Source organism: Chionomys nivalis, chromosome 15, assembly GCF_950005125.1.
Source record: "Chionomys nivalis chromosome 15, mChiNiv1.1, whole genome shotgun sequence".
Classification (NCBI taxonomy): Eukaryota; Metazoa; Chordata; class Mammalia; order Rodentia; family Cricetidae; genus Chionomys; species Chionomys nivalis.
Window position 1 is genome coordinate 41762534 of NC_080100.1, and position 24346 is coordinate 41786879.

Genomic DNA, 24346 nt, shown 5'->3' on the forward strand with positions numbered 1-24346 from the left:
TTGACTGTTTTTTATGTTAGAAGCTTTTGAATCGAGACTATCGAGAGCCCCTGGTAGATAGTTCAGTTTGGGTTTTTTATTTGTTTGTTTTGCTTGTTACTTTAAGAGTTGAGATTATTGCTTCATTTTCCATTTTTGCTTCAGATCTATAAAACTTTACGTTTGAATGAGCTGGGCATAGCACTCATTTCCTTTATGATTCATGTCTTTGGTCCCATGCCTAGAAAGCCCTTCTCCACTCCAAGATGACAAATTCTTCAAATCATTTTCAACTTCTTTAAGACTTTTATCTTTTTTTAAAAAATGTTATTTATTTCATGTCTGTGTGTGTCTGTCTATGGCATATGTCACCTGGGGTGGTGTACCCAAGGAGGACGGAAGAGGGTGTCATATCTCCTAGAGCTAGAGCTACAGGAAGATGTGAGCTGCCCAGTGTGGGTGCTGGGATCCAAACTCCAGTTGTTGGGAAGATCAGCAAGTGCTCCTATCTGTGGAGCCACTTCTCCAGCCCCTGCTCTGTCTCTCCTGTTTCATCACGTCCATCACTTAGTCAGGGTCACTGTTGCTGTGACAAACAACCATGCCCAAAGCAGCTTGGGGAGGACAGGGTTAATTCGGCTCAGGCTTCCACACAAAGGGAATCAGGACAGGAACTCACACAGGGCAGGAACTTGAAAGCAGGAGCTGAGGCCTTTCACAGAGAAACCCTGTCTTGAAAAGCAAATAAAAATAATTATAATAAAGTAAAGTGAGCATGCTGGTGCATACCTTTAAACCCAGCACTGGCTAGGCAAAGGCAATAGGACCTCTGTGACTTTGAGGCCATCCTGGTCTACATACTAAATTCCAGGCCAATTAGTATGACAGTAATAACCTGTCTCCAGAACAAAACAACAGTTAACCATCTCCTTTCCCTCTGTTTCTCTTACCTTCCCACTAGCTAAGTCTTCACATTCTTTCTCTTTTTCTCCTAATTTGAAGTGAGACCAGCCTTGGGTTTAGCTCCTCACCAATGCTTTTCTTTTGAAAAGAGAGACCTTTAGAAAAAGCAAGGGTCATCTGTCTCCCTTTGATTTTAAAACTCCACACATGTTCTACCCTCCTCTTAGTGTCCCAGGCTTCTCTCTCTGTACTCAGGGCGTCGTCGAGAAAGTTTATGTCTTCATCACACAGCCTAGAATGATACATGCTGATCCTTATCTAGAACATTCTTTTCCCATATTACCTTAGAATTTAACACTTTTTAGTTTATCTTTAATTTAAAAGAATTATATACAGAATTATAGTGCGTATGCAATATGTTCAAAAGAATGAAAACCAGGTGTGGTGGCACATTTAATCCCAGCTCTTAAGAAGCAGGTAAGTGTCTGTGAGTTTCAGGACATCCAGGACTGCATAGACCCTGCCCCAAAGAGAGTAGAATGTGCTTTTACGTACAGAAACAGATCACTAGTGCCTTTACGTACAGAAACAGATCACTAGTGCCTTTACGTACAGAAACAGATCACTAGTGCCTTTAAGCCTCTTTCCTGCCTCTCTTCCTCCATGTCCCTTTTTGTTATCCCAGAAGTTATAACCACTGCCCCAAACTTTGCTTTTGTCACCCTCTTTAAACATACACTGCAAATGTGTGTTGCCCTAGACTACCTGTGATTTAGTTTCACTGGTGAAGCTGGTTTCATGTGGCCACAGTCCATTTTCACTATTGTAAAATCCTTTGTTGTGGGACGCTTCCAAAGTTCATCCATTTTCTTGTTCATAGTTGTTTAGGTTGTTGTTTTTGTTTGTTTTTTAACTAGCATGTGTATACATCCTCAACTTTATCTACTGACCCCCGTTTACTTTCTAAAGTGATTATATTAATTCTCTCCCCACACAGTGTTGTAGAGACTTTTCCCTGTGAACACTTGGCACGTGTATACGTTTACTGTTGAGTCTTAGCATGTTTTTATCTTTTTCATTTGTGCATTATACCTACTCATATCTGTATTAGTCAGGATTCCCTAGAGGAACAGAGAATCTTTGTATAGATTCGATTTATCAGGATGGCTTTCGGGCTGTGGTCCAGCTCATCCAACAATGCCCTCCTAATGGAAAGTTGAAGAATCCAGTAATTGTTCAATCCATGAGGATGGATGTCTTAGCTGGTCTTCACTGCAATCCAAAGAAGTAGGCTCTAACAGCAGTGTAGGAAGGCCTCAGCAGAAGGGTAAATGAATTTGCCAATGAGAGAAACGGCAAGCAGGCAAAAAAACCAAATCTTTCTTTCTTTCATTCGTATCCTTTATATAGGCTGCCACAGGTGTGGCCCAAGTTTAGTGTGGGTTTTCGTACCTCAGAAAATATGGATTTAAAGTGGGTTTTTCTACTTCAAACAATCCAATCAGGAAAGGTTTCCCAGCTGCTTTTGTTTTTAGTTAATTCCAGATGTAGTCAAATTGACAATCAAGAATAACCATCACAATATCTTTTAGCAATTCAGCTATTGGACGTTCTTCCTTCCTTCCTTCCTTCCTTCCTTCCTTCCTTCCTTCCTTCCTTCCTTCCTTCCTTCCTTCCTCCCTCCCTCCCTCCCTCCCTCCCTCCCTCCCTCCCTCCCTCCCTCCCTCCCTCCCTCCCTTCCTTCCTTTTCCCCTTCCTTCCATTCAGTAAGATCACACTGTGTTTATTATAGGTTTATTATAGTGCCACCATGTCCTTTCGCTGCCTGGGGGACCATCCCCAGCAGCACAGGGCGCAAAGGGAAATTCACAGAGTCAGCACATACTGTGACTTTTTATTATCTGAGGGGGTTAAGGGAGAAGACACTCATGCACTCTCATGGCTTCCTTCTTTATTCTTCTGTATTCTTCATTCTGTGTTCTGTATTCTCTTTTCTTACCTCCATCCAAAATGTCCCTTCTATCTCTCTTGATGTTTTCCTTCTCTCTTGATGTTCTCCTCCTAATTCTCTCGTTCTTGATATTTTCCTTCTAACACTATCTTTATTCTTGATGCTTCCTAATTCTCTCATTCTTGATGCTTGCCTTCTAACTCATTTAACTCTATATTTAGTCTTTCCTTATATACCCCAGCAAAATCTTTTAGACAATATAAAAATTACAATGTGGTTACATTCTGTTTTTCAAGTGAGTGATTATGATGAATACAAAACAAATAGTAAAAAAGCCTGTTTCCCATATTCCTTGCATGATTTTTCTTGCAAATTATCTTAAGAACCCACAGATATTCATATGCAAGCAACTATGTTATAGATTAAACATGTAGGCAAGCAAATTATTCTCAGGTCTTTTACTGGCAGGCAGCGTTTTGCAGTTACCAAGAAAGGACTGATTACTTTATTACTTATCTTGAAAGGTAATCTTATAAGGAAACTTAAAGGAATCACACGCCTAAACTTTTGTATATGAAAAGAATCAGTTAGCTCTACTTTAAATCTATGGGTGCATACCCACTCATCAAGTTTCTTATATCAGGAGATTGAGGGCAGAAATGGGTATAAAGAATTAATCATCGCCTTTGGTCATGAACCAGTCCTAGCAGGAAAGACACATCAGCTAATAATAATTGGGCTGTTTTGTTCTTGTTCCCTGACCTCAACTATGTGCCTTTCTAAAACTGTAAATTATCTTCTTGGGTTTTTTTTTAACCTCAAAGCTATTCGATGAAAACATCTTACTCTAAGTTATTTTGAAAGCTTTGTTTCAGCTATTATGCACTCTGAAATATGTGACAACTTTCCCAACATTAAGGTTAAAAGAATGTAAGCTAGCTGGGCTACTGGGATTCAGTTGTTTTTCTTAGTCATTAACCTAAGCCACAGCTCCTCAATAGAAATTCGTGTGTTCTTCTTTGTGTGACACTTCCTTGTTTATATTTTAATCATCTTAACTCTATTTAAACTAACATTATTATTATTATTATTATTACTATTTTCAATTGGACAGTACTGCTTAGGAAGAAATCATCTTCATACTATTCCACAGGTAAAAAAAAGCCTAGGGGCTGGAGAGATGGCTCAGTGGTTAAGAGCACTGGCTGCTCTTCCAGAGGTCCTGACTTCAATTCCCAGCAACCACATGGTGGCTCTCAGCCATCTATAACGAGATCTGGCGCCCTCTTTTGGCATGCAGGCATACATGGAGGCAGAATGTTGTATACATAATAAATAAATAAATAAATAAATAAATAAATAAATAAATAAATAAAATCTTAAAAAAAAAAAAGCCTAGTAGGACAGGATGTTTCCATGATATAAACACACTACATTACAGACAGTGGGGATCTCCCCACACCCATTCACACCAAGTAGATACCAGAGAAAGATAGCAGCAGCGAACATGTAAAGGCACAGCAGAAACAAAGATTCCAGGATCTGCATCTCAGGGCCTTGTCTAACCGAGAGTCACCCATCAGGGCGTTGCCTCCTGGTGGGCTGACACCTTGAACTTCAGTTGCCACCCACTGTTCCTCTGACACGGCCACCAGCAACACCCAGTTTTGGTGACTGTTTCCATATTGAATATAAGGACTTTATATATTCTGCAAATTCTTCCCCTCACTTGTTTTGCAGTATTCAAAAGATCTATTTATTTATGTATGTATTACTGAGCTAAATTTTAGGGAAAACCTTCAGACAAGGCTGCAGCCGTCTCTGCCCTTACTTTACTCACAGGTGTCGAAGAGTAACTAGAGCTCTGAGATAGATTATGAGAGAGGCTGTTAGTCTTGGGGTGAACTTCCCTGACCACTACTCAGGTCAGTTCTTCTGAGTCCTGTAAGGACTTCCATAGCCCAGGCATTGCTTATCCTAATAGTTGATAGTTTCTGAGATCAGGAACCCAGTTTTTTGTTGTTCACGGTGATATGTCTAACATCTAGCATGGTACATAGTAGATGTAGCACAGATACAAAAACCCAGAGACAAATATTGGGATTCAGGGTGAAGATCAGAAAAGCAAAGCAGCCAACCACTGGCTCTTACCTCTACCTCAGACTGAAATGGAAGAGATCCTGTCTCCATAAATACCGAAGACTCCACACCACACTCCATTGAGTTCTTGTCTCTTCCTTTTTATATTTCTCTCTGCCCAACCATACTGCTCCTGCCTCCACCTCCCTAGGGATTAAAGGCGTGTGATCCCAGAACTTTGTGTGAGCTCCGTTTCTCTTTTAGACAGATTCAGTCTTGTATAGCTCTGAGTGGCCTTGAACTTATAGAGATCCATCAGCCTCTGTCTCCAAAGTTTTGGGATTAAAGGTATGTGCCACCACTTCCTGGCCTGTGTGACTGACTTCTTTGTCCTCTAATCTTCAGGCAAGCTTTATTTATTAAAACACAAATAATATACCACTGTAAGTAGATGCTGAATAAGTGTTTTTATTAAATGGATAAATGAAAAAATAGCATCAGCAATAGTAACTGAAGATTCAGTATTCCCTGCTAATATCTAATCAGTGCAGACCTAGATTTGACAAATGTTATTGACAAGTTGCATAGAAGTGAGTATAACTGAGTAGGAAGTGGATTTTAAGCTCTGTTTGAAATTACTTGTTTTAAATGATTTTGTTTAAGCAAAATGCCAGTTGCTAAGTAAGGGAAATCACTATGTCTAAGTGTTATTTAGCTAATAGAAACCTAGTTAAACACAGAGTGGAATGATATGCTAGTTGTCAGTGGCTATGCAGCAGATATGGAGGAATCTTCGGTGTATACTAGGGCTGGCACAAGACAGAGATGAAGCCATAAATGAGAAGTGGGAACTTTGTGATGCTCTGTAGTCATCATCTGAGACAATCAAGGTCACTTGGTCCCTTACAGACCCAGTTGATAGCTCTGTAAAGCTGTAGTCTAATTATTGATTCTCCAGAAGCAAAAGTTCTTCTAAATATGTTGGCCTGGATATGAAAGAAGTGCCAGTCTGCAAAATACTGGGTCAGAAGCAATCAAGCTGAGAAGGAACAGAAGGCGAGTCTCTCTTGGATGGGCCTGGGGTCAGCTCATGGCAGGGGAGCCAGATTCTCTGGATATTTATGACCCAAGAGTACTTGAGATTGAGGACATGTCCATGAACAGGGCATAGGGCATGTACCTGAAAGAGGTAAACGTTCTATTGGTCAGATTAAGAAGTAGTGGCGTGATGTTTCATGTAGGCAGAGGTTTCTGTTGGAACCGTGATCAGCTCTGTTCCACCAGTCACTTCCCAAATAACCACTAAGAGACATTAATGATAAAAGCTCAGGCTTATTACTAACTAGCTCTTACAACTTAACCCATTTCTATTCATCTATATGCTGTCCCAAAACTCATGGCTTTTTACCACTCCTACGTGTCTTGCTTCCTTTCTGACTGGCTGGCAACTCTTCTGACTCTGCCCTCCTTCCCAGCATTCTCGCTGCCTGGAAAATCCTGCCTAGCTCTCAGCCAATCAGCTTTTTATTAACAATGAGAGCAATACATATTTACTAAGATTGTTCCAGAGCAGGATCACCTATGTGGTGGGAAAAGTACCCAGCCCAAGTATTTACCATGATACTGAGATCATATCTGCAACACATCTCATACCTGCTGTATTAAATCCTGCTCCTTGTGCCAAAAGCGCTACCCTCCTACAGCATGTAGTTAGCTGAAAGGAAGTAAAGACATGAGAATCTGAGTTGGAATAGCAAAGGCCCCTGCCCTAGTCATTCTACACATCAGGAATGCTCAGAGCTGGTGGATGATGGAAGATGATGGTTACAACCTTTACGTAAACTCCAGAGCTTCGTTCTCTTGTTCCATAAACCTTAACTTGGTGCAGTTAACTGTGCAAGGGACCATACACATGGGCCCGTTTGGAAAAACTTAGATTGGTGTTATTTACTTACTGAAATTGGTTCTTTCTTCTCAAATATGTCTACTCTCAAAATGCACTTGTGTTTGTTTACCTAAAATTATGCAGTGAAATGGATGAATTAATAGCCACATTTGTTGGCACATACCTGTGATCTCAGAATCCAGGAAACTGAAATAGAAGGGTTGTCACACATTGGAGGCTAGCCTGGGGCTGCATAGCTAGATCCTGCCTTGAAAAACAAATACACAGAAAGTAAAAGAAGACTATTAAAGACAAAATCTTTGAGAGGACATCACGTCAGTCTAGTATTTTGCTATGGGCTTTCTGGAAAATAGGACAAAGGAAAACATAATACACAAATTATTGGGGACTTGAGAGATGGCCCAGTGATTAAGATTGGAAGTTCTGTTCCCAACATCCACATAAAGTGGCTCACAAGTTCAACTTCACATAATCTGGTGCCCTCTTCTGGCCTCTCGGGGCATCTGTACACCAGTGGCTTACATACACACAGATAAAAAATAAAATGAATCTTTTAACAAACAGAATCATCGGAAGCAATTTTTCTAAGTGCTGTTTCAGAGAAAGATGTATCATGCAGACCCATAATGTAGGTGAAATAGAGCCTAAGGAATATTGTATAGTAAACGTACAAGTAGACTTAATAGAGCTAATTCTTCATTTGTTTTGTTTTGCTTGTTCAAAGGCAAAGAAAACAGCACAGTGAGGGTGAAAAACCACATACTTAAATAATTAGAATATAAATGTGAGGATGATAAATCCCTTAGAGGGTAGTAGAGAAATTGACATGGCAATTCAGGGGAGAGGGAGAGTCCCTTTCAAGATAAAAATAGGGACAAGCACGTGATTTATGTGTTGCAGCTGGGCTTTGAAGGCCATGGAATTTGGACATGTAAAGACCAGTGTTCTCTAATCCCTTGTTTACCAGAACTTAAAAATAGCACAGAGGGTAAGAAGGCAAAGGGTGCTCAGAACTAAGGAAAATCAGCTAAGAACATGGGTGTGCTATGCCACAGACCCTGTGGTCTGTGGAGCCTCACGCTCATGCTGTCTCACTGGGCTGAACCCGGAGTGAGTATTAAGTGCCTCCTATAAGCTTTGTGAAGACATGTTGAAAATGTAGCATGGTGTTTGATATCAAGCCGTGTGGTTTATAACTTCCTCCCTTCTGTCGGAGGCCCGAGAAGAGGAATACCTGAATAATTAAATACCCACATGTGGTAATGGAAGGGGCTCCGTGGTCAAGCGCATGCTCAGAGTGGGCCCTGGGTCCCATTCCCTGCTTCTTAAAAAGAAGCTACACAGCCGTGTCAGAGAGGGGAAAGAGGTAGATGAGCCACTGTTGACAAACTAAGGAGAAATGAGGATCAGTGTTCTAGATCCACTCATGTAGACCCCGCTCGCTAAAGAGACTGCGAGTGGTGTTGATTGTGAGGTCTGTTTCTCCACTGAATCAACTCCCAGTAAGAGCAGGGTGACTCCAGGACAGCACTTAGGAGAAAGCTCTTAAGCCCCTTTTCAGTGCAATTGGCAGATGGATGTGGCTGCCATGAACAGGTGCGGGGCAGTGATCAGATAATGCCAAGTCTGGGCTGTCAGTCACCAGCTGGAACAGTTTCCAGCCTGAGCTGATTGGTCTCCATGTGGTATCACACTGACTTCCAGAGCAGTTCTGTCCCCAACTGTCCTCACCTCTGAGCACTCTTCTCAGGCTCCCTCTCCAGTGGCCTGCGCCTCCAGTGATGGACTTTCTCAGGTTGCTGCTCTGTGTGCCTCCCACTAGTTTCTTCCCTTTAGCCTGTGTACACACGCCAGCTTCCACCCGCGTTGCTCCGGAACCCTCCCCCATCCAGCTCCTACTCAGTTTTTTCCCTCTCCGTTTGGCCAGAGTCCTCTGTATCTGTACGCACATGGTCTGAGTGTAGAATGCCCCCATGTGTTCCTGTGCTTGGACACTTGGTCCTCAGGTGAGGACTCTTGTAGAGAGTTGTGAAATCTTTAGGGGGTAGAGCCTTGCTGGGGGGAGCTCTAGAGGATGGATGTTGGGATTTTATAGCTAGCCCTGCTTCCTGCCCACTCTCACTTGCTGACTCGATGCAGTCACCTGATGCTCCTGCTGCCGCACCTACCAGGCTGTGAGGGGCTGCATTCTCTCGTCTGGTCACTTTGTTCGTAGCAAAAGTAACTAATCCACATCACATCTGTACCCTCTTAGGCGATGCAGTTCTTTCCAAGAATTGTACATTTTCAGATGTCAGTTTTTCTCTCTCCTACCCTTCAGGTTCCTATCTCCAGTTCCATGTCACCACACTGGGACCAGCAAGATGATCTGGGCAGTAAAGTGCTTGCCACTACGCTTGACCTGAATCCAGTCTCCAGAACCCACAGTAGAAGGAAATCAGCAACTCGCGCCCGCGCGCGCACACACACACACACACACACACACACACTATAGATAAATCTTTAAATCACCACACTTGCATGTCCAAGTCTCTTATAGGCACCTGAGCACAAAATCACATCTGACACCTATCTAGTTGTCCCCCAAAGCACACATCACTTGCCAGCCCACTCTGTAGCATTTCGACTTTTACAAAAACCTGCCACTTTTTTTAATCACTGGATTATTTCCTAATCTATTTTTTTTCTATTACTGCTCCTTTTAATTCTTGTTGTTTATCTAGATTACTGTGATTTACTAGAGGGTCCCTCTTGTCCTTCAAAATCAGCTCCCAGAGTGCTTAGCAGAGTGCAGTTCCTTCCCAGGCCCTCAGCAGAGGTTCTCTGCTTGTGTGCTTGTTGTTGGAAATGGATCACTCTGAAGCCCAGGCTGGCCTGGAACTCACTGTTAGCACGGGCTGTCTAGCCTCCAAAGTGCCGAGAGCAGAGGTGGAACTGCTAGCTTGTCTGTACTGGAAGCCTAGCTCTCTGGCATGACATCACACGGCCCCACAGGCGCTGGAAAACCAGCTCAGGTCTGGACTCATTTTCCCCTGAGTTCCAGATGGCCACTACACTTCTCACTCGGACATTGCTGGCATCACCAACCAAATACCTTGAAAATTAATGCAACCTTCCCACCACTACCCCAAAAGGGAAAGACCCATTCTAACCTACTTCTGAATTTCAGCCTGGTGACTGCCACTATGGCGTGTCCTTGCAAAAGCAAAAGCCTCTTCACTCCGGTTTCCCCTCTCCTCTCGCCTTCACGGAACCCTAGCATGTGCTGCTGCTGTAGGCAGTAGAATCAGACTAGGCTGGCAGAGAAAGCTAAACAGCATGTTCGGGTTGAAAGAGGCGGCTTAGTAAATGGCTGGAGTTCAGCTTGGAGTGAGACCGCCTTGCTCAGCTCACATGCGCTGCTCACTTTGTCTTGGGGATGATTAACGCAGCATTTTCCGCCTAGGTTTCTTCATCTGCAGAGGGAAAAGTAATTGAGATAATGAATAGAAGCACTTAATGTGAGCACTCATTTCAGTGGTGCTTTCCTTTGGCCTGAATGATCTTCTAAATCTAAAGAGCTATGTTGGGTAATTAGTCGTCTTTCATCTTTGTTGGGAAGATTCTTTTTATAGGCTGCTTTTTATCTTTTATTGGTTAGGATACTGTCTTCCCTGCTTTAAAAAGCAGGCTTTTAAAGTATAAGCCATCAAAATGTCTAAAATCAGTTTGCCAAGCTTCTCAATGTGCTCTAGAAATGGAAGGAGTTGTGGCCACCCTCATTTCCCACTGTTGATCATGTAATGTCAGTGAGGATGGTGGTTTCTAGGGTTATTGTGCCAGACCAGCCCTCTGATGTGTCACTGCCTGTCTACCAAAAGCGACATATGAGGATGAAAAGAAGGAGCAAGTGCTGAAGATGTCAGGTGAATGGCAGCTTCGAGAGCGAGGCCGAAAGGGGACGGTGTGACTGCCTGCACAGTTTAATGCTTAGCTGCGCCCACTCTGGGCAGCCTGTTTCGTCTTACCTGAAATGATGGTATAGTAAGGTCTGTGTCGGTGTTGTTGGGAGAGTTCAGTTCACAGAAGGTTTTTATAGTGCCTGCTACATAAATATTTGACGTTATTGTTCCTATTCATAGCCAGGATAGCAGGGGTTAGCACGCAGAAACAGCAGCAAGAGGAGTGAGTAGCTAAATGACGCAGCCTGCTGGCTCTCTGATTGTCGTGCTCACAAGTCGCAACCTCAAGCTTGAGACTTGTCACCGCATCAGTATTCCACGAATCTCCCTGGCAGTCCATTTTCAGTACGCTGCTCTGCACTCCTTGCAGTAAAAGAAGATGCGTAAGTCTAGGCTGAGAGTTCTTGGAGATCTGACGTTACTGCCTCACCATCCTAAAGTAAAGGATGCTGTGAGCTCTTCTCACTGTGAGATGTGACTCTTTACTTGCTGGTCACTTCTGTTTTTTCTTACTATATTCATAGTCTACTCTTCTATATGGTTTCCCCATTATGTCTTTGAATAGCTTGTCAGTTTGAGTATGTTATTTTGGAGTCCATATATTTTCTGACCACTAGAACTAGGAACATTAATAATTGCTAATTGCTAAATATATGTGGTTTTTAATTTTTTTTTTATTTTTTGGTTTTTCAAGACAGGGTTTCTCTGAAGTTTTGGAGCCTGGCCCGGAACTAGCTCTTATAGACCAGGCTGGCCTCGAACTCACAGAGATCCGCCTGTCTCTGCCTCCCGAGTGGTGGGATTAAAGGCGTGCACCACCACCGCCCAGCACTAAATATATTTTAAGTGAGATTGGTCGTGTTCAGTATGGTATGGCTGTGATTAAATATATTTAAATGTATAAAACCTTTTTATTAGGGTGAATATGTTTAAAGTACATTATATGCAGGCATGTATGAAGCTCTCAACTAATAAAAATATTCAGGTAAATATAGAAAGAAAGCTACTTTTTGTATAAATTTTCTATGATGAATTATGTAATGAACCTCCCCGCATGCTTCAAGACTGTCTGCTCCTGACCCATGTTTTTATGCTACTTCCTCCTCCAGTTTTTCTAAGCAGAGCCACCACTAAAGCTGTTTCAATCTGTAGCACTAAGAAAGAAAATAGTTTTTCAAAACCACAAAACCTCAGTGCCATTGTCACATGTAAAAACAAACACTTATTAGCAATTGAATCCATATTGGAAAGAATTCAGCAATTAAGTACTACTCATGCATAGACGACACATTGAGAAGCCATCAGTGTGCAAGCCGTGCACAGGAGGAGAATTAGTCTCCTGAGTGATTACTAAGAATTTCAGTTCTGAACAGTGTGAGCCAAATGCCAATTGAATGCGCCAGCAGCAATCCATGCGTGTGGAATGGCCTCCTGAGGTAGGCTGTGTGCCCTGGCCAGGCCTGGCCTGGTGAGTTATCCAAGAACTTTTCACTAAAAGAGCAAGTGCTGGCTCCGCCGCTCTGTGGTCGAAGCCACCTTGACTTGGGCCACTTACCAAACTTAAAGCACATAAATCTTTTCATATTTGTTTATATTAAATGTCTGGAGCCTGTAATTAAGTCTGTATGAAACACAAAATAAGGACAAGTCAGGCTATTATCTTGTTGCTTTTTTCTTAGAACCTGAGTTTTCTGTTTAATTTATTGTAATTTTGTAATATGAATCAATTTAAAAGCTCTCTTCTTCCAGCAGCAACTATCAGATCGATCTCAGTCTCATGACTATATGTAGTTTTCAACATTTTCTATTCTCATAGTTTTTTTAAAAAAAAGATAATTTCAAAGAATCTTTTCATTTACTTATAATGAAATTTAGAAACAAACTTTTCTACTACATTACAGATCCAAACTAATGTTACCTTTTGTGTGTGTGTGGTTTTTCAAGACAGGGTTTCTCCGTAGCTTTGGAACCTGTCCAGGAACTAGCTCTTGTAGACCAGGCTGGCTTTGAACTCACAGAGATCCGCCTGCCTCTGCCTCCTGAGTCCTGGGATTAAAGGTGTGCACCATCACCACCTGGCTTAATGTTACTTTTAAAATATCATCCAGTTCTTAAAAAAATAAAAATCAGCTGTCAAAAGAAGGGATTGAAATGCACGATTGTTGGTTCCTACAGTAACATAGGTGTAATGTGTTCTACGTCCAGGTCCTTCTGAAGGAGGAAGTCATACACACTGGCATATGGGTGGTTCTGTTTCCACAGTCATTTTTCTAGAGAGAACCAAGGGAAAAATGAAGTTGGGGGAAACCCAAGACTGGCAACTGGTGTAGCTCAGTGGTAGAAAGTTTGCCTAGTGCACTCAGGCCTTGGTTCAAGCCCTGGCACTTCAAAAAGAAGACAAAGACCAAGCTCAGACTGTGGAAGCTGCAGCACTCACTCTAGTCAGCGGATGCTAACGTACTCTTGTTATAGCAAAGGGGTACGCAATGGAAAGAGGTGATGTGCCCGTAACTACAGCACTGGAAAGCAGGAGGATCTCACCCAGGCTATAGGTCCAGACACTGTCTCCCTGTCACTGACAAACAGGCAGAAAAAAATGTGACACCAGAATTTGTGGCATGTTTAACTTTTTTTTTTTTTTTTTTTGGTTTTTTGAGACAGGGTTTCTCTGTGGCTTTGGAGCCTGTCCTGGAACTAGCTCTTGTAGACCAGGCTGGTCTCGAACTCACAGAGATCCGCCTGCCTCTGCCTCCCGAGTGCTGGGATTAAAGGCGTGCGCTTTTGAAACTCAACCATTACGGTTTTTTCTAGTGGTGCCTGCAATTTTTACCCAGTCTACAAGCAGTTCCTCTTCTTGCCAGCAGGTGGAAGCAGGAGACAGGGAATGGCATTTAACAACAGATACTGTACCAGGTACTATATATAGGGGCTTTCATTTTAGTGTGAGGTTTTATTTTTTTTTCTAAAAGAAAAAAAGAAGTCGAATACTCTTTAATAAAAGGATCCTTTAATTTAAAATTTTCACTACCAAGTATAGGTCAAGTAAGCAACTGACATACATATCCTAAACCATCACAGTATTTTCGGTAGGAGAAGCTGACGTGAGTAACAATTCCTAACTTAGAAGATCCTCTGCAGATGCTTTTCAGAATGAAACTGTGATGCTATAGATCAATTCTGATAGCTGTTTATCCATAGAAAATGATAATAAAATTGTTATTTTATACAAGTGATGTAAAGGGGGAGAACCAAATTCTGGGGTTCTGTCTATAGAGTGAGAGACGAACTTCAGTTTCTTGCAAGACTTAGCAGCTACCACCATTTAGTACTTTAAAAAATATATACTTACCTGCCTGGGGAGATACCATGCTCTTGAAGGTGGTTTTCCCAGGGCAAGGCTTAGCCATTGCACTCCGAATGTGCTGAGCCCTGAGATTTCCCCAAGTGTGGGGAACTCGACTGCATAATTTGTGGTAGTGGGGGGGCTGCATTCACGCTCTTCCCTAAAGATAAATATGTTTGCTGATTTTATTTTATGTGTGCATTTGGGAGCCTTCAGATCAGTAGAGGTGTTGGATCCTGGAACTAGAGTTACAATTATGAACCACCATGTGGGTGCTGGGGGACTGTACCCAGTTTCTGTAGGAAAAGTTGGTACCCTTAACCATAGAGCTATCTCTCCAACCCCAACCTTTAGTAAAGCCCAGGCTGTCCGTCATCACCATCCATTGTTTATACGAATATCCAACTCAGTGAAAAGATCTTCACCCCCGTCATTACCTGCTGGGAGATGTCTGAGGACCTCTGCTGAGTCTTTTCTGTTTAGTACTCTGAGGAAGAGTTGCTGTGTCCTGGGAGTGTACCTTTTGGGTGGTTTATCAAATTACCCAAGAACCCTGACGGAAGCTCTGGTATGGAATGAGAACGTGCAAAAGGCAGCCGTCCCAGTGGGCTCAGCTAGAGTTGTTTCACCTTGGGAAATGGATGGCTGAAAGCTGCCCAAGCCAACGCAGCCTGTTTTTCAGGACGGATGGAAGTTAAAGTGGGACAGTCCTCCTCGGTCCTGGCAGCAGTGCTCAGGAATGGTGGAGATGACACATCAGACAAGTATTGTGTGTTTCTCCTCTTTCATTCACTGCTCTCTCCCTGTTGAAATGCGGGGAGGCGCCCTGGAAAGAAGCTTGACATTCTATCTCTATGGGCTGAGTAGAGCAGAGTCAGGAATGTAGCTCCACACTTGCTGTGTAATCTGGGCACGTTACTCTACTTCTCTGTCCTGCCTTTTGACTTGTTGGGGGAAATAAATAAGGAAATGCTGATGAAGCTATAGCAGAGTGTATGAACACACAGCATACTGGTGTTGATGGTGCACACCAGCCATTTCTGTAGCCAGTTTCTAGCTCAGATACCTAGGTGAAGCAAGAGATGGATGTTGGAACTTAATGCTGGTCTCTGTGGGCATGCAGTCGTGGCCTGAGATCCAGGTGCAGGCTGTTGATGTGCTGTATGCCCTGAAGGCCTGAGGCAGGAAGGAGCAAAATGAAGAGACAGCAGGTCACCATCAGGGTGACAGAAGGAAGAGATGCCATGAAAGGGACAGAGAAGTGTTTGAGGCACGGGAAAAGGGACCAGGGCTGTAGCTGGGGTTCAGCATCCTCCCAGCACTGCAGAAGGGATAAACAATGACAGCAGCCACTCTCTGTAAAGAGAACCGTGAAAGAAGAGCCTGGGAATAGCAGAAAAGCTGCTTTTGCCAGGGCACTTCTAGAGGGAGACCACGGGAGAGACAGAAGTGGGAGGTGTGCAGGGTGTAAAGGCTGAAACATAAGTTGACTTATTTCCTTGAAACAGATGGAAAGAAGATAGAAATGACCACTTTGTCATGCTTAATAACTTTCCTTATTAACTCAAAAATGGAACAAAAATGGTTTCTCTGCACATTAATTCTGCAGAGTAAAAAAAGAGCTTTATCAAAAAAAAAAGCTTTATCAAAAGCTATTTTAATGAAACATAGCTGTGTTTATTGATAGAATTTGACTTGGGCCAAGGCATTTAATTCTAGATCTGGAACATTCTGTTTATTAAATACTTCTGTCCTAAACCAAATAAAATGATCCTTAAATGAACAAGCAAGTTCACTGTTGGAACAGTGGTGACTAGATCTCACCAGTGAGGACTGTAACTTAGCACACAGAGGCTTGGGGGTGGGGCGCCCTGCATGGGGTTCCTGAGGGCAGTGGTCCCTTCACTCTTCACATCCAGCATCGTCCAGCATGCTTGAGCTTGCAACCCGCAGAGTCAGGCTGCAACCGGCACAGCCAGACTGCATCACCACCACCCAGGCGCTCAGAACTTTGTGTGATGCTCTCTGGAACTACATGCTCAGATGGAACTATTAGGGGTGTGAGTGGTAGAGGGAAACTATTGAACAAATAAGCCTAAGAAACATTTAAACTTTTTTTAAAATTTTTATTTACATGTTATCAGTGTGAGCATGTGCCAGAAGAGGTTATCCAGTCCCCTGGGGTTGGAGTTGAAGGTCGTTGTTAGAGCAAGAAACTATACTTGGGTCCTCTGGAAGACCAGGAATCACTCTTAACCCCTGATCCATCTCTCCAGCCCCAAGCAGGCTGTCGTGGTGGTGTGTTTGCTCTTGGTTTGTGCAAACATACCAGTTAAACATTAAGTGACAAAATGATGACAGATTCAGGGCCTGCAAATACCACTAAGCCTAAGTCTCTTAAGATGTGCTGGAGACACGAGGATGCAGACACTCCTTGGCGTGGCCACACCTCTGTTGGCATACGTGAGCTGAGGAGTGGTCGTAGCACAGAGAACTCCCGAATTGTTCTGAGTCGTTCAAGGAAGCTTTTTGAGTAAGATGAAGTCTGAACTGAGATCTGTAAATAGGAGATGAAGGTGATGTGGTTCCTGGGGTGAAGAAGACAATGGGTAGTAGTTGTCTGAGAGAAGGGGAGTGCTGCAAAGGCCTGGGGTGCTCCGGAGTGAGGGGGCTGTCAGAGTTGTTCATGGGTATGAGAGAGAGAGGGAAGAAGGGAGGGTGTTCTGAGCAAGCTCATTCCCTTAGTCTTCTTGAGCTGAGTGCAGGTACAGGAAGGCAAATCAGGGCCATGAAAGCATAACAGCCAGGCTCAAGGGGTGACATGATAGAGATGCCTGTAGGTTGACAAGGTACAGGGACGAACAGAGTGAAGGTGCAAGAAATGACCGGTGGAGCGTCACAGCGGTTCAGAGGGCTGTGGTTAAAGAATAGACTGCTGCTATCCTCTTGAAGGAGTGTCTGCAAGCGGTGGGGAGAAAAAATGCCTGTGAGCATTCTTAGAAGCAGATCACGGAGCCGCAGTTGAGGGGGTGGCATGGCTCGCCCACCTTCCTGAAACCTCTCCAGCCTGACTGAAGAGCCAGGGGACAGCTCCGCAGTCAAAAGTATGTGCTGCTCTTCCAGAGAACACGCCTTCCCAGCACCTGCATGCGGGTTCACAAATGTCCACCTCCCGTTCCGGGGTCCAACACCTTCTTCTGGTTGGTGCAGGCACTGCACACATGTGAGGCAAACACTCACACACATAGGAATAGGGTGAGCACCGTGATGGTTGGGAAAGTCACATCAAATAGGAGGTCAGTGGCCACACTGCATCTGCAGTCTGAAAGTAGAGTGCTTAATGCTAGCCCTCAGCCGCCTTTCTCCTTCATAATGCAGTCTGGGACCCAGCCCATGGAATGGTACCACCTATATTGAGGGTGGGTCATCTTACCATAGTCAACCTAATCTAAATAATCTCTCAGACATGCCATGAGGGACTCTAGAACTTGTCAACCAGACAACCAGTATTAATCATCACACCGCATTTACCAACGTCCTTACACTTCTGCCCAGCTCCTAAAGGTTTCCCAAGTCCCCAGGAGCACCATGAGATCAGAAACTAAGCCTTTAGTTTGAGGCGACATTTAAGTCCCAATGTCTAGCCCGGCAAGTTGGTCGTGCCTGAATCCCATTTGGGGATGGTAAGGGGTTTTGGAAGGCGGAGGCAGGAGTATCATGAATGTCATGCGAGCCTGGGCAATCCAACACTTCCAGCCTAGCCTGTACTGTACAGAGAGACCACAGTTAATCCAAACCATAGCAGTCGATTTCTGTTAGGACCAAGTGGAAAAGGCAGTGCTCTGTGCTACAGTTGGGGTGAAGGGAAGCTTGGGTACTGAAGAGAGCGTCACCAGCTAGAGCACAACACACCAGCAGTCGAAGGGCTGGTGAGAGGGTCAGGATAAAGGAGCCTGCCACCAAGCCTCATGACCCGAGTTTGAGGCTCAAGACACACACTTTGGAAGAAGTAACCCAGCCTCTCTAAGCTGCCCTTTGACCTCCATGTGTACAGTGTGGTGTTCTCTCTCTCTCTCTCTCTCTCCCGTTTAATTTCCCCTCTCTCATACACACACACATACACACTAAATAAATAAAGGGGGGTTGGGGGCAGAGAGAAAGCTGTAGGTTTACACACGTTTGTTGTACTGAAATGAAGTACCAAGAACTTGGGTAAAATCTTCTAACTTCATTTCTCTTGGTAAGTACAGTTAATAGATAAGATTAACTCTCAATTTAAAAGTAATAGTATAATCACTCACAGAACAAGCCCACCCTCAAGCACACATAGTCACATTTAAAAAAAATCTTTAAGCAAGAAAGATTTTTAGTCTCTCAGGTGTAATGGTGCATGCCTTTAATCGTAGTAGGCAAGAGGCAAAGGATGGTGGATCTCTTCAGTTCCAAGTCAGCCTGTTCTACATACATCATAACAAGTTGAAGGCCACCTTTTTAAATTTTTTTTTTAAAGAGAATAGAGAGATGGCTCGGGAGCCAATGGCATGAACTGTTTCTGCAGAGGACCGAAGTTCAGATTCACGCACCCAGTCAGGCAGCTCACAGTCACTGTAACCTTAGCACCTGGGTATCCAACCCTATCTTACGCTTTCTTAGGAAAGTGCAGTCTGTGAGGTGTGTGTGTGTGTGTATTTTGTGTCTTAATTTTTTTCAATTAAATCTTTAAAATTAAGGACATAAACTGTACATAATTTCGTAAACATAAAGCCATGTGAAGCACCCTAACCCCACGTCCGTGCAGCGTGCATTTCCCTGCCCTCTCATGAAGAGTCGCTGGTTTGCATCACAGTCCGTACACTTCCTGAAAAAGGACCCGATTCTTTGAAATGCTTGGCTGGTGTTTCTGTTCTAGTTGTGTTGTCAGTGACCTTCCTGGTGCTCCCAGGAAGGACTGCAAGTCTTCCCTTGCACCGTGTTCTTCCTTCTTTCTTAGTACTATGAGGGCTGGGTGGGGTTTAACACTACCTGCTGCCTAAGGTGCCTCCAGATGAGTTCTCCCTTCTCATCTCTCTCCGCCCTTTTTCCTTCCAGGAAGGCACACAGGTCCTGGTTTGCAGCTGAATAGGAAAGTGTACCCTTGGGGCAGCACAGTCGACTGTAGCTGTCCCACACACTGGCAGGAAGCATTTCAGGACTCAGGCCACCTAGACTGGGCTCATGGGCCCTGTGGGCATGGGCAGGGTAGAAGTGCTGTCAGTACTGTCCAGTGTGGGATCCGCTCACCAGAAGTCGCTGCTGAATATTTGATTATGCTCGGTACAGCCGAGGCGCTAAACTGTCCCTTCAAATAACAGAACGTGACCCTGTGCTGGCCAGCAGGAGTGCAGCGGAAGGTGCTGCCTGGTGACTGAAGGCTTCACAAAGGAAGGAAGTGGGGTGAGGAGGAACAAGTGAGCCTTGGGAAGTGCAGGGCTGGGCTCTGTCTGCAACTGGAGAAATCAAAAATAAATTGGGCCACTAATTCCATTAACTTAGGAAGCTGAGGCAAAAGAGCTGCATGTTTAAAACTAGTTTGGGCCACCTTGAGAACTTGTGTTTAAAACCAATGAGGCAGAATGAAATGTAAAGAGTCCTCCACTATAAAAGGAGCCTAGGCTTGAACTGTGGCCCGATGAGCTGTAAAGACAGATAATCTCATCAGAGCAATGGGTGAAGACAAGAACTCTGAACAGTAGAATCAGGATGAAAGGGAACACTGACCAAATAGCCAGACCAGAAGTAAATAACATGAACAGCTCTTCCAGAGTGGGGAGAGGTTGACTGAATGCAGGTCTTAGCCCAAGACTACAGAGAAACATTTGGCAAAAACTAGAAATATTTTCCAGATATTTCAAAGAATGGAGTCCATTTCCAGGAAGTATACAGACCATGTAATCCAGTCCAGGAACGCTTTAGGGAAATGTGCATCAACGGGATGTGGGCAGTGTTACATTTTACATGGACCTTTGGCGTGGCCCTGGCTCCAGCAAGAATATTTTTGTATGAATGTTTTCACTGTTACGGTGTTGCTGTGTTTGTTGGTTTTATCCATCCTGCCTCGTTTCACGTGTGTAATGAGCTCTGTGCAAGGTGGGGATTTGTTAGGGGGAAACATGACGTCAGAGATGTTTGAGAAAATCCCCGACTGGTGTACAGTACAAGACAACTGCACAGTAACCGAGCAGGTCGAGTGTCTGCAATGGATGGTGCAGAGATTTGAGGAAATACAGTAGCCAAAGGCGCCTTGGCAGGTGGAAGAGGTGGGCCTTCCACATGCTTCCCAGGCTAATGAATCCAGTGGGTCAGAACATCTCATGGTACTAACTCAGAATTCACTGTGCTGTGCTCATGTGTCCTGCAGGTCTGTGAGCCCCTGTCCGAGTGTCTTCACTCCTTTCCCCGCGCTCTCCATGGGTTTCTCTGCTTTGGAGCCTGTCCTGGAACTTGCTCTGTAGACCAAACTGACCTCGAACTCACAGAGCTCTGCCTGCCTCTGCCTCCTGGGTGCTGGGATTAAAAGCGTGTGCCATTGAATTCTCATGTCTGTACTGTCATGTCACAGCTGCTGTTTCGCCAGTACTGTTGGTTGTACCAAGACTGGAGCTTCTTGTCTCTAAAACTGCCCTACCTGTGTCTTATATCCCATTCCCATCTGAAGCTATAGGGACCGTGTGTTACGCATATCTTTTAGTTGATGGAACATTTTATTCCAAGTAAAATCATAAAAGGATTTCTTTTTGAGACATCAGTGAAGATCTTTTTGAAACATCTTTTGCTCTGAGACAGGGCCTTTTAGGTCTGTGGGGCTTGATTGTTGGTTCTCACTCTTCCCTTTCCATGCTCTATAAACTACATCTTTTTCAGATTTACCATTTTGCTTTGTGTTTTAAGTCTATGCATATCCATGAGCCTGGGGCGAGGAGGACGAACAGTTCTGTCATGTTCTCCCTGAACCACAAGCCTTACCCTTGAGTCTTCCTCTGCTCTCTTCATACCGTGATGCATTGTCTCTACCTCAGTTTTATGTCACTTCCCTTCTCCCACTTTCTAATTCAGTGTCCCTTAGTCATTTGGAGAAATGACTGGATAAGATATAAAGCTCATCACGTCTCTCACCGAATGAAAGCCTGTCAGTGGCTCTTCTGCCTTCGGAGTAAGTGTGAGAGCAGGGCTAGGGTAGAGCACAGTGCTAGACACGCACCGTGTGTGCATTCAGCCCAAGTTTCAATCTTTAGTGCTGCAGAAAACCAACCAAAACAGATTGGCATGAGGCTCAGAACAAGGTTGGATGTCTCTGATGATGCCCAAGGTGCTGAGCTTGCTCCTTCTTCTTTATCTTCAACCTTCTCTGGCCCCTTCTTTGGACTTTGGATAGTTTGACTTGTTCAGTACTCTAGAACATTGATTTTCACACTCTCCAGAGTAGGTGACCCCTTTCTAGTCTCCAGCATTCCCTCTGCCTACCTATCTTAGTGCTCATCACAGAGCAGTGAAATTGCATTTACTGCTGTGACTTTTCTTCCTTATTAGTCCACCAGGAGCCTGTGGTCAGATTGTCATTTACCCTCCATACCCCTCACAATGGCTGCACACGTCTAGTTTATGTCTCTGAAGAACTGTAGAAGGAAGAAGTTTACCACATGGAAAATGCTTTGATCATGCCCAGACATTCACTATGTAATTGTTAGCTAGTAAATATGACATTGTTTTTTCTAAACTGTAAAGTTGGGGTAAGAGTTGAAGTTGGGGAAAAGAGAGAGAAAGATACACATATAAGCAAAGTGTCAATATTTTTAATTGGGATAGTTAAGGGAATAAGGACTGGTTGCTTATTTTTTTCTTTTATTAAAATGTGGTATCTATACTAGATACAAATTACTATTTTTATTTATACAAAATTATGGGGGAGATTAATATCTAATATGAAAAGAGAATGTAATGTTCTTTAGCAAAACCTGTAATTTAAAAAAAAATTTTAAATCTATGTGTATAGTAGATAGAAACTTGCAAAGGAGAGAGCAGTTTAATTTTTAATTATTTACTTATTTTATTGGTTTTTTGCTTGCATGTATGTCTGTGTGAAGGTGTCAGATCCCCTGGAACTGGAGTTACAGACAGTTGTGAGCTGCCACATGGGTGCTGGGAATTGAATCCGTGTTCCCTGGTAGAGCAGCCAGTTTCTTCTGAGAGCTAACTTTCTTCTGTATAATTTCATATAATGAAGTCCATGTTTGCAGAGTAAAAATTCCACTAAAACTATAATTATGCAAGAAAATAGGAAATAACAACCTTTTCACTCATCTTTTCTCTTTAGGAAAGAGTTGTTTCTTTTTTGAAAAGTTCTTACTTGCTGTCTCATTTCATTATATGTTTATTTTTTGACAAGAAGTCCTTAATTTCTATTCTTTTTTTTTTTTTTTTTCAATTCTTTTTAGAGCTGGTGGTTCCAGGATTCTGCTCAGAATGACGTTGGGAAGAGAGGCATCTCCTTTTCAGGCTGCATCTTCCTACACGGCAGCTGGCAGGAACGTTCTAAGATGGGACCTTTCTCCAGAGCAGATCAAGACAAGGACAGAGGAGCTCATCACACAGACCAAGCAGGTGTATGATGCTGTAGGGAAAATCGACCTGAAAGAAGTAACCTACGACAACTGTTTGCAAGTGCTGGCCGATGTAGAGGTGAAGTACATAGGTGGGTGGAGACGCAAGCACACGGTGCTTCCTTGTGGAATCTGTAACAATTTCCCCTTCTTGTCTGAACAGTCAGCTGGCCACTTTGACAACAAATTGACTCTTACACAGGGTTGAATATTGCTTAGAATTAAATTAACTAAGGCATGTGAGCCTCAGTAGGTGCTGCACAGTGTGCACTGTCCTCACCCTACAGTCAGTGTACACTGTCCTCACCCTGCACAGTGTGCACTGTCCTCACCCTACAGTCAGTGTGAACTGTCCTCACCCTGCACAGTGTGCACTGTCCTCACCCTATAGTCAGTGTGCTCTGTCTTCACCCTACACAGTGTGCACTGTCCTCACCCCACAGTCAGTGTGAACTGTCCTCACACTGCACAGTGAGCACTGTCCTCACCCTACAGTCAGTGTGCACTGTCCTCACCCCGCACAGTGTGCACTGTCCTCACCCTACAGTCAGTGTGCTCTGTCCTCACCCTACAGTCAGTGTGCACTGTCCTCACCCTACAGTCAGTGTGCACTGTCCTCACCCTGCACAGTGTGCACTGTCCTCACCCCGCATGGTGTGCACTGTCCTCACCCTACAGTCAGTGTGCACTGTCCTCACCCTGCACAGTGTGCACTGTCCTCACCCTACAGTCAGTGTGCACTGTCCTCACCTTATAGTCAGTGTGCTCTGTCTTCACCCTACACAGTGTGCACTGTCCTCACCCTACAGTCAGTGTGCACTGTCCTCACCCCACACAGTGTGCACTGTCCTCACCCTACAGTCAGTGTGCACTGTCCTCACCCTACACAGTGTGCACTGTCCTCACCCTACAGTCAGTGTGCACTGTCCTCACCCTACACAGTGTGCACTGTCCTCACCCTACAGTCAGTGTGCACTGTCCTCACCCCACACAGTGTGCACTGTCCTCACCCTACAGTCAGTGTGCACTGTCCTCACCCTACACAGTGTGCACTGTCCTCACCCTACAGTCAGTGTGCACTGTCCTCACCCTACACAGTGTGCACTGTCCTCACCCTCCAGTCAGTGTGAACTGTCCTCACACTGCACAGTGAGCACTGTCCTCACCCTACAGTCAGTGTGCACTGTCCTCACCTTATAGTCAGTGTGCTCTGTCTTCACCCTACACAGTGTGCACTGTCCTCACCCTACAGTCAGTGTGCACTGTCCTCACCCCACACAGTGTGCACTGTCCTCACCCTACAGTCAGTGTGCACTGTCCTCACCCTACACAGTGTGCACTGTCCTCACCCTCCAGTCAGTGTGCACTGTCCTCACCCCACACAGTGTGCACTGTCCTCACCCTACAGTCAGTGTGCACTGTCCTCACCCTACACAGTGTGCACTGTCCTCACCCTACAGTCAGTGTGCACTGTCCTCACCCTACACAGTGTGCACTGTCCTCACCCTCCAGTCAGTGTGAACTGTCCTCACACTGCACAGTGAGCACTGTCCTCACCCTACAGTCAGTGTGCACTGTCCTCACCCCGCACAGTGTGCACTGTCCTCA

At 44.2% G+C, this 24346-nt stretch overlaps 1 protein-coding gene and 1 non-coding gene across 2 annotated transcripts in view; both read left to right on the forward strand.

Moving 5' to 3' along the window:
• The window catches only part of Nln (neurolysin), a 78689-nt gene that overhangs the window by 6833 nt on the left and 47510 nt on the right, over positions 1-24346 (forward strand). The window contains exon 2 of the mRNA XM_057790102.1: positions 22574-22830. Within this exon, the coding sequence (XP_057646085.1) occupies positions 22574-22830 (257 nt within the window). The remainder of the gene's footprint in view (positions 1-22573; positions 22831-24346) is intronic.
• On the forward strand, positions 14101-14265 carry LOC130887704 (U1 spliceosomal RNA). Its single transcript, XR_009058398.1, has one exon. It is a non-coding gene; the product is annotated as a U1 spliceosomal RNA (small nuclear RNA).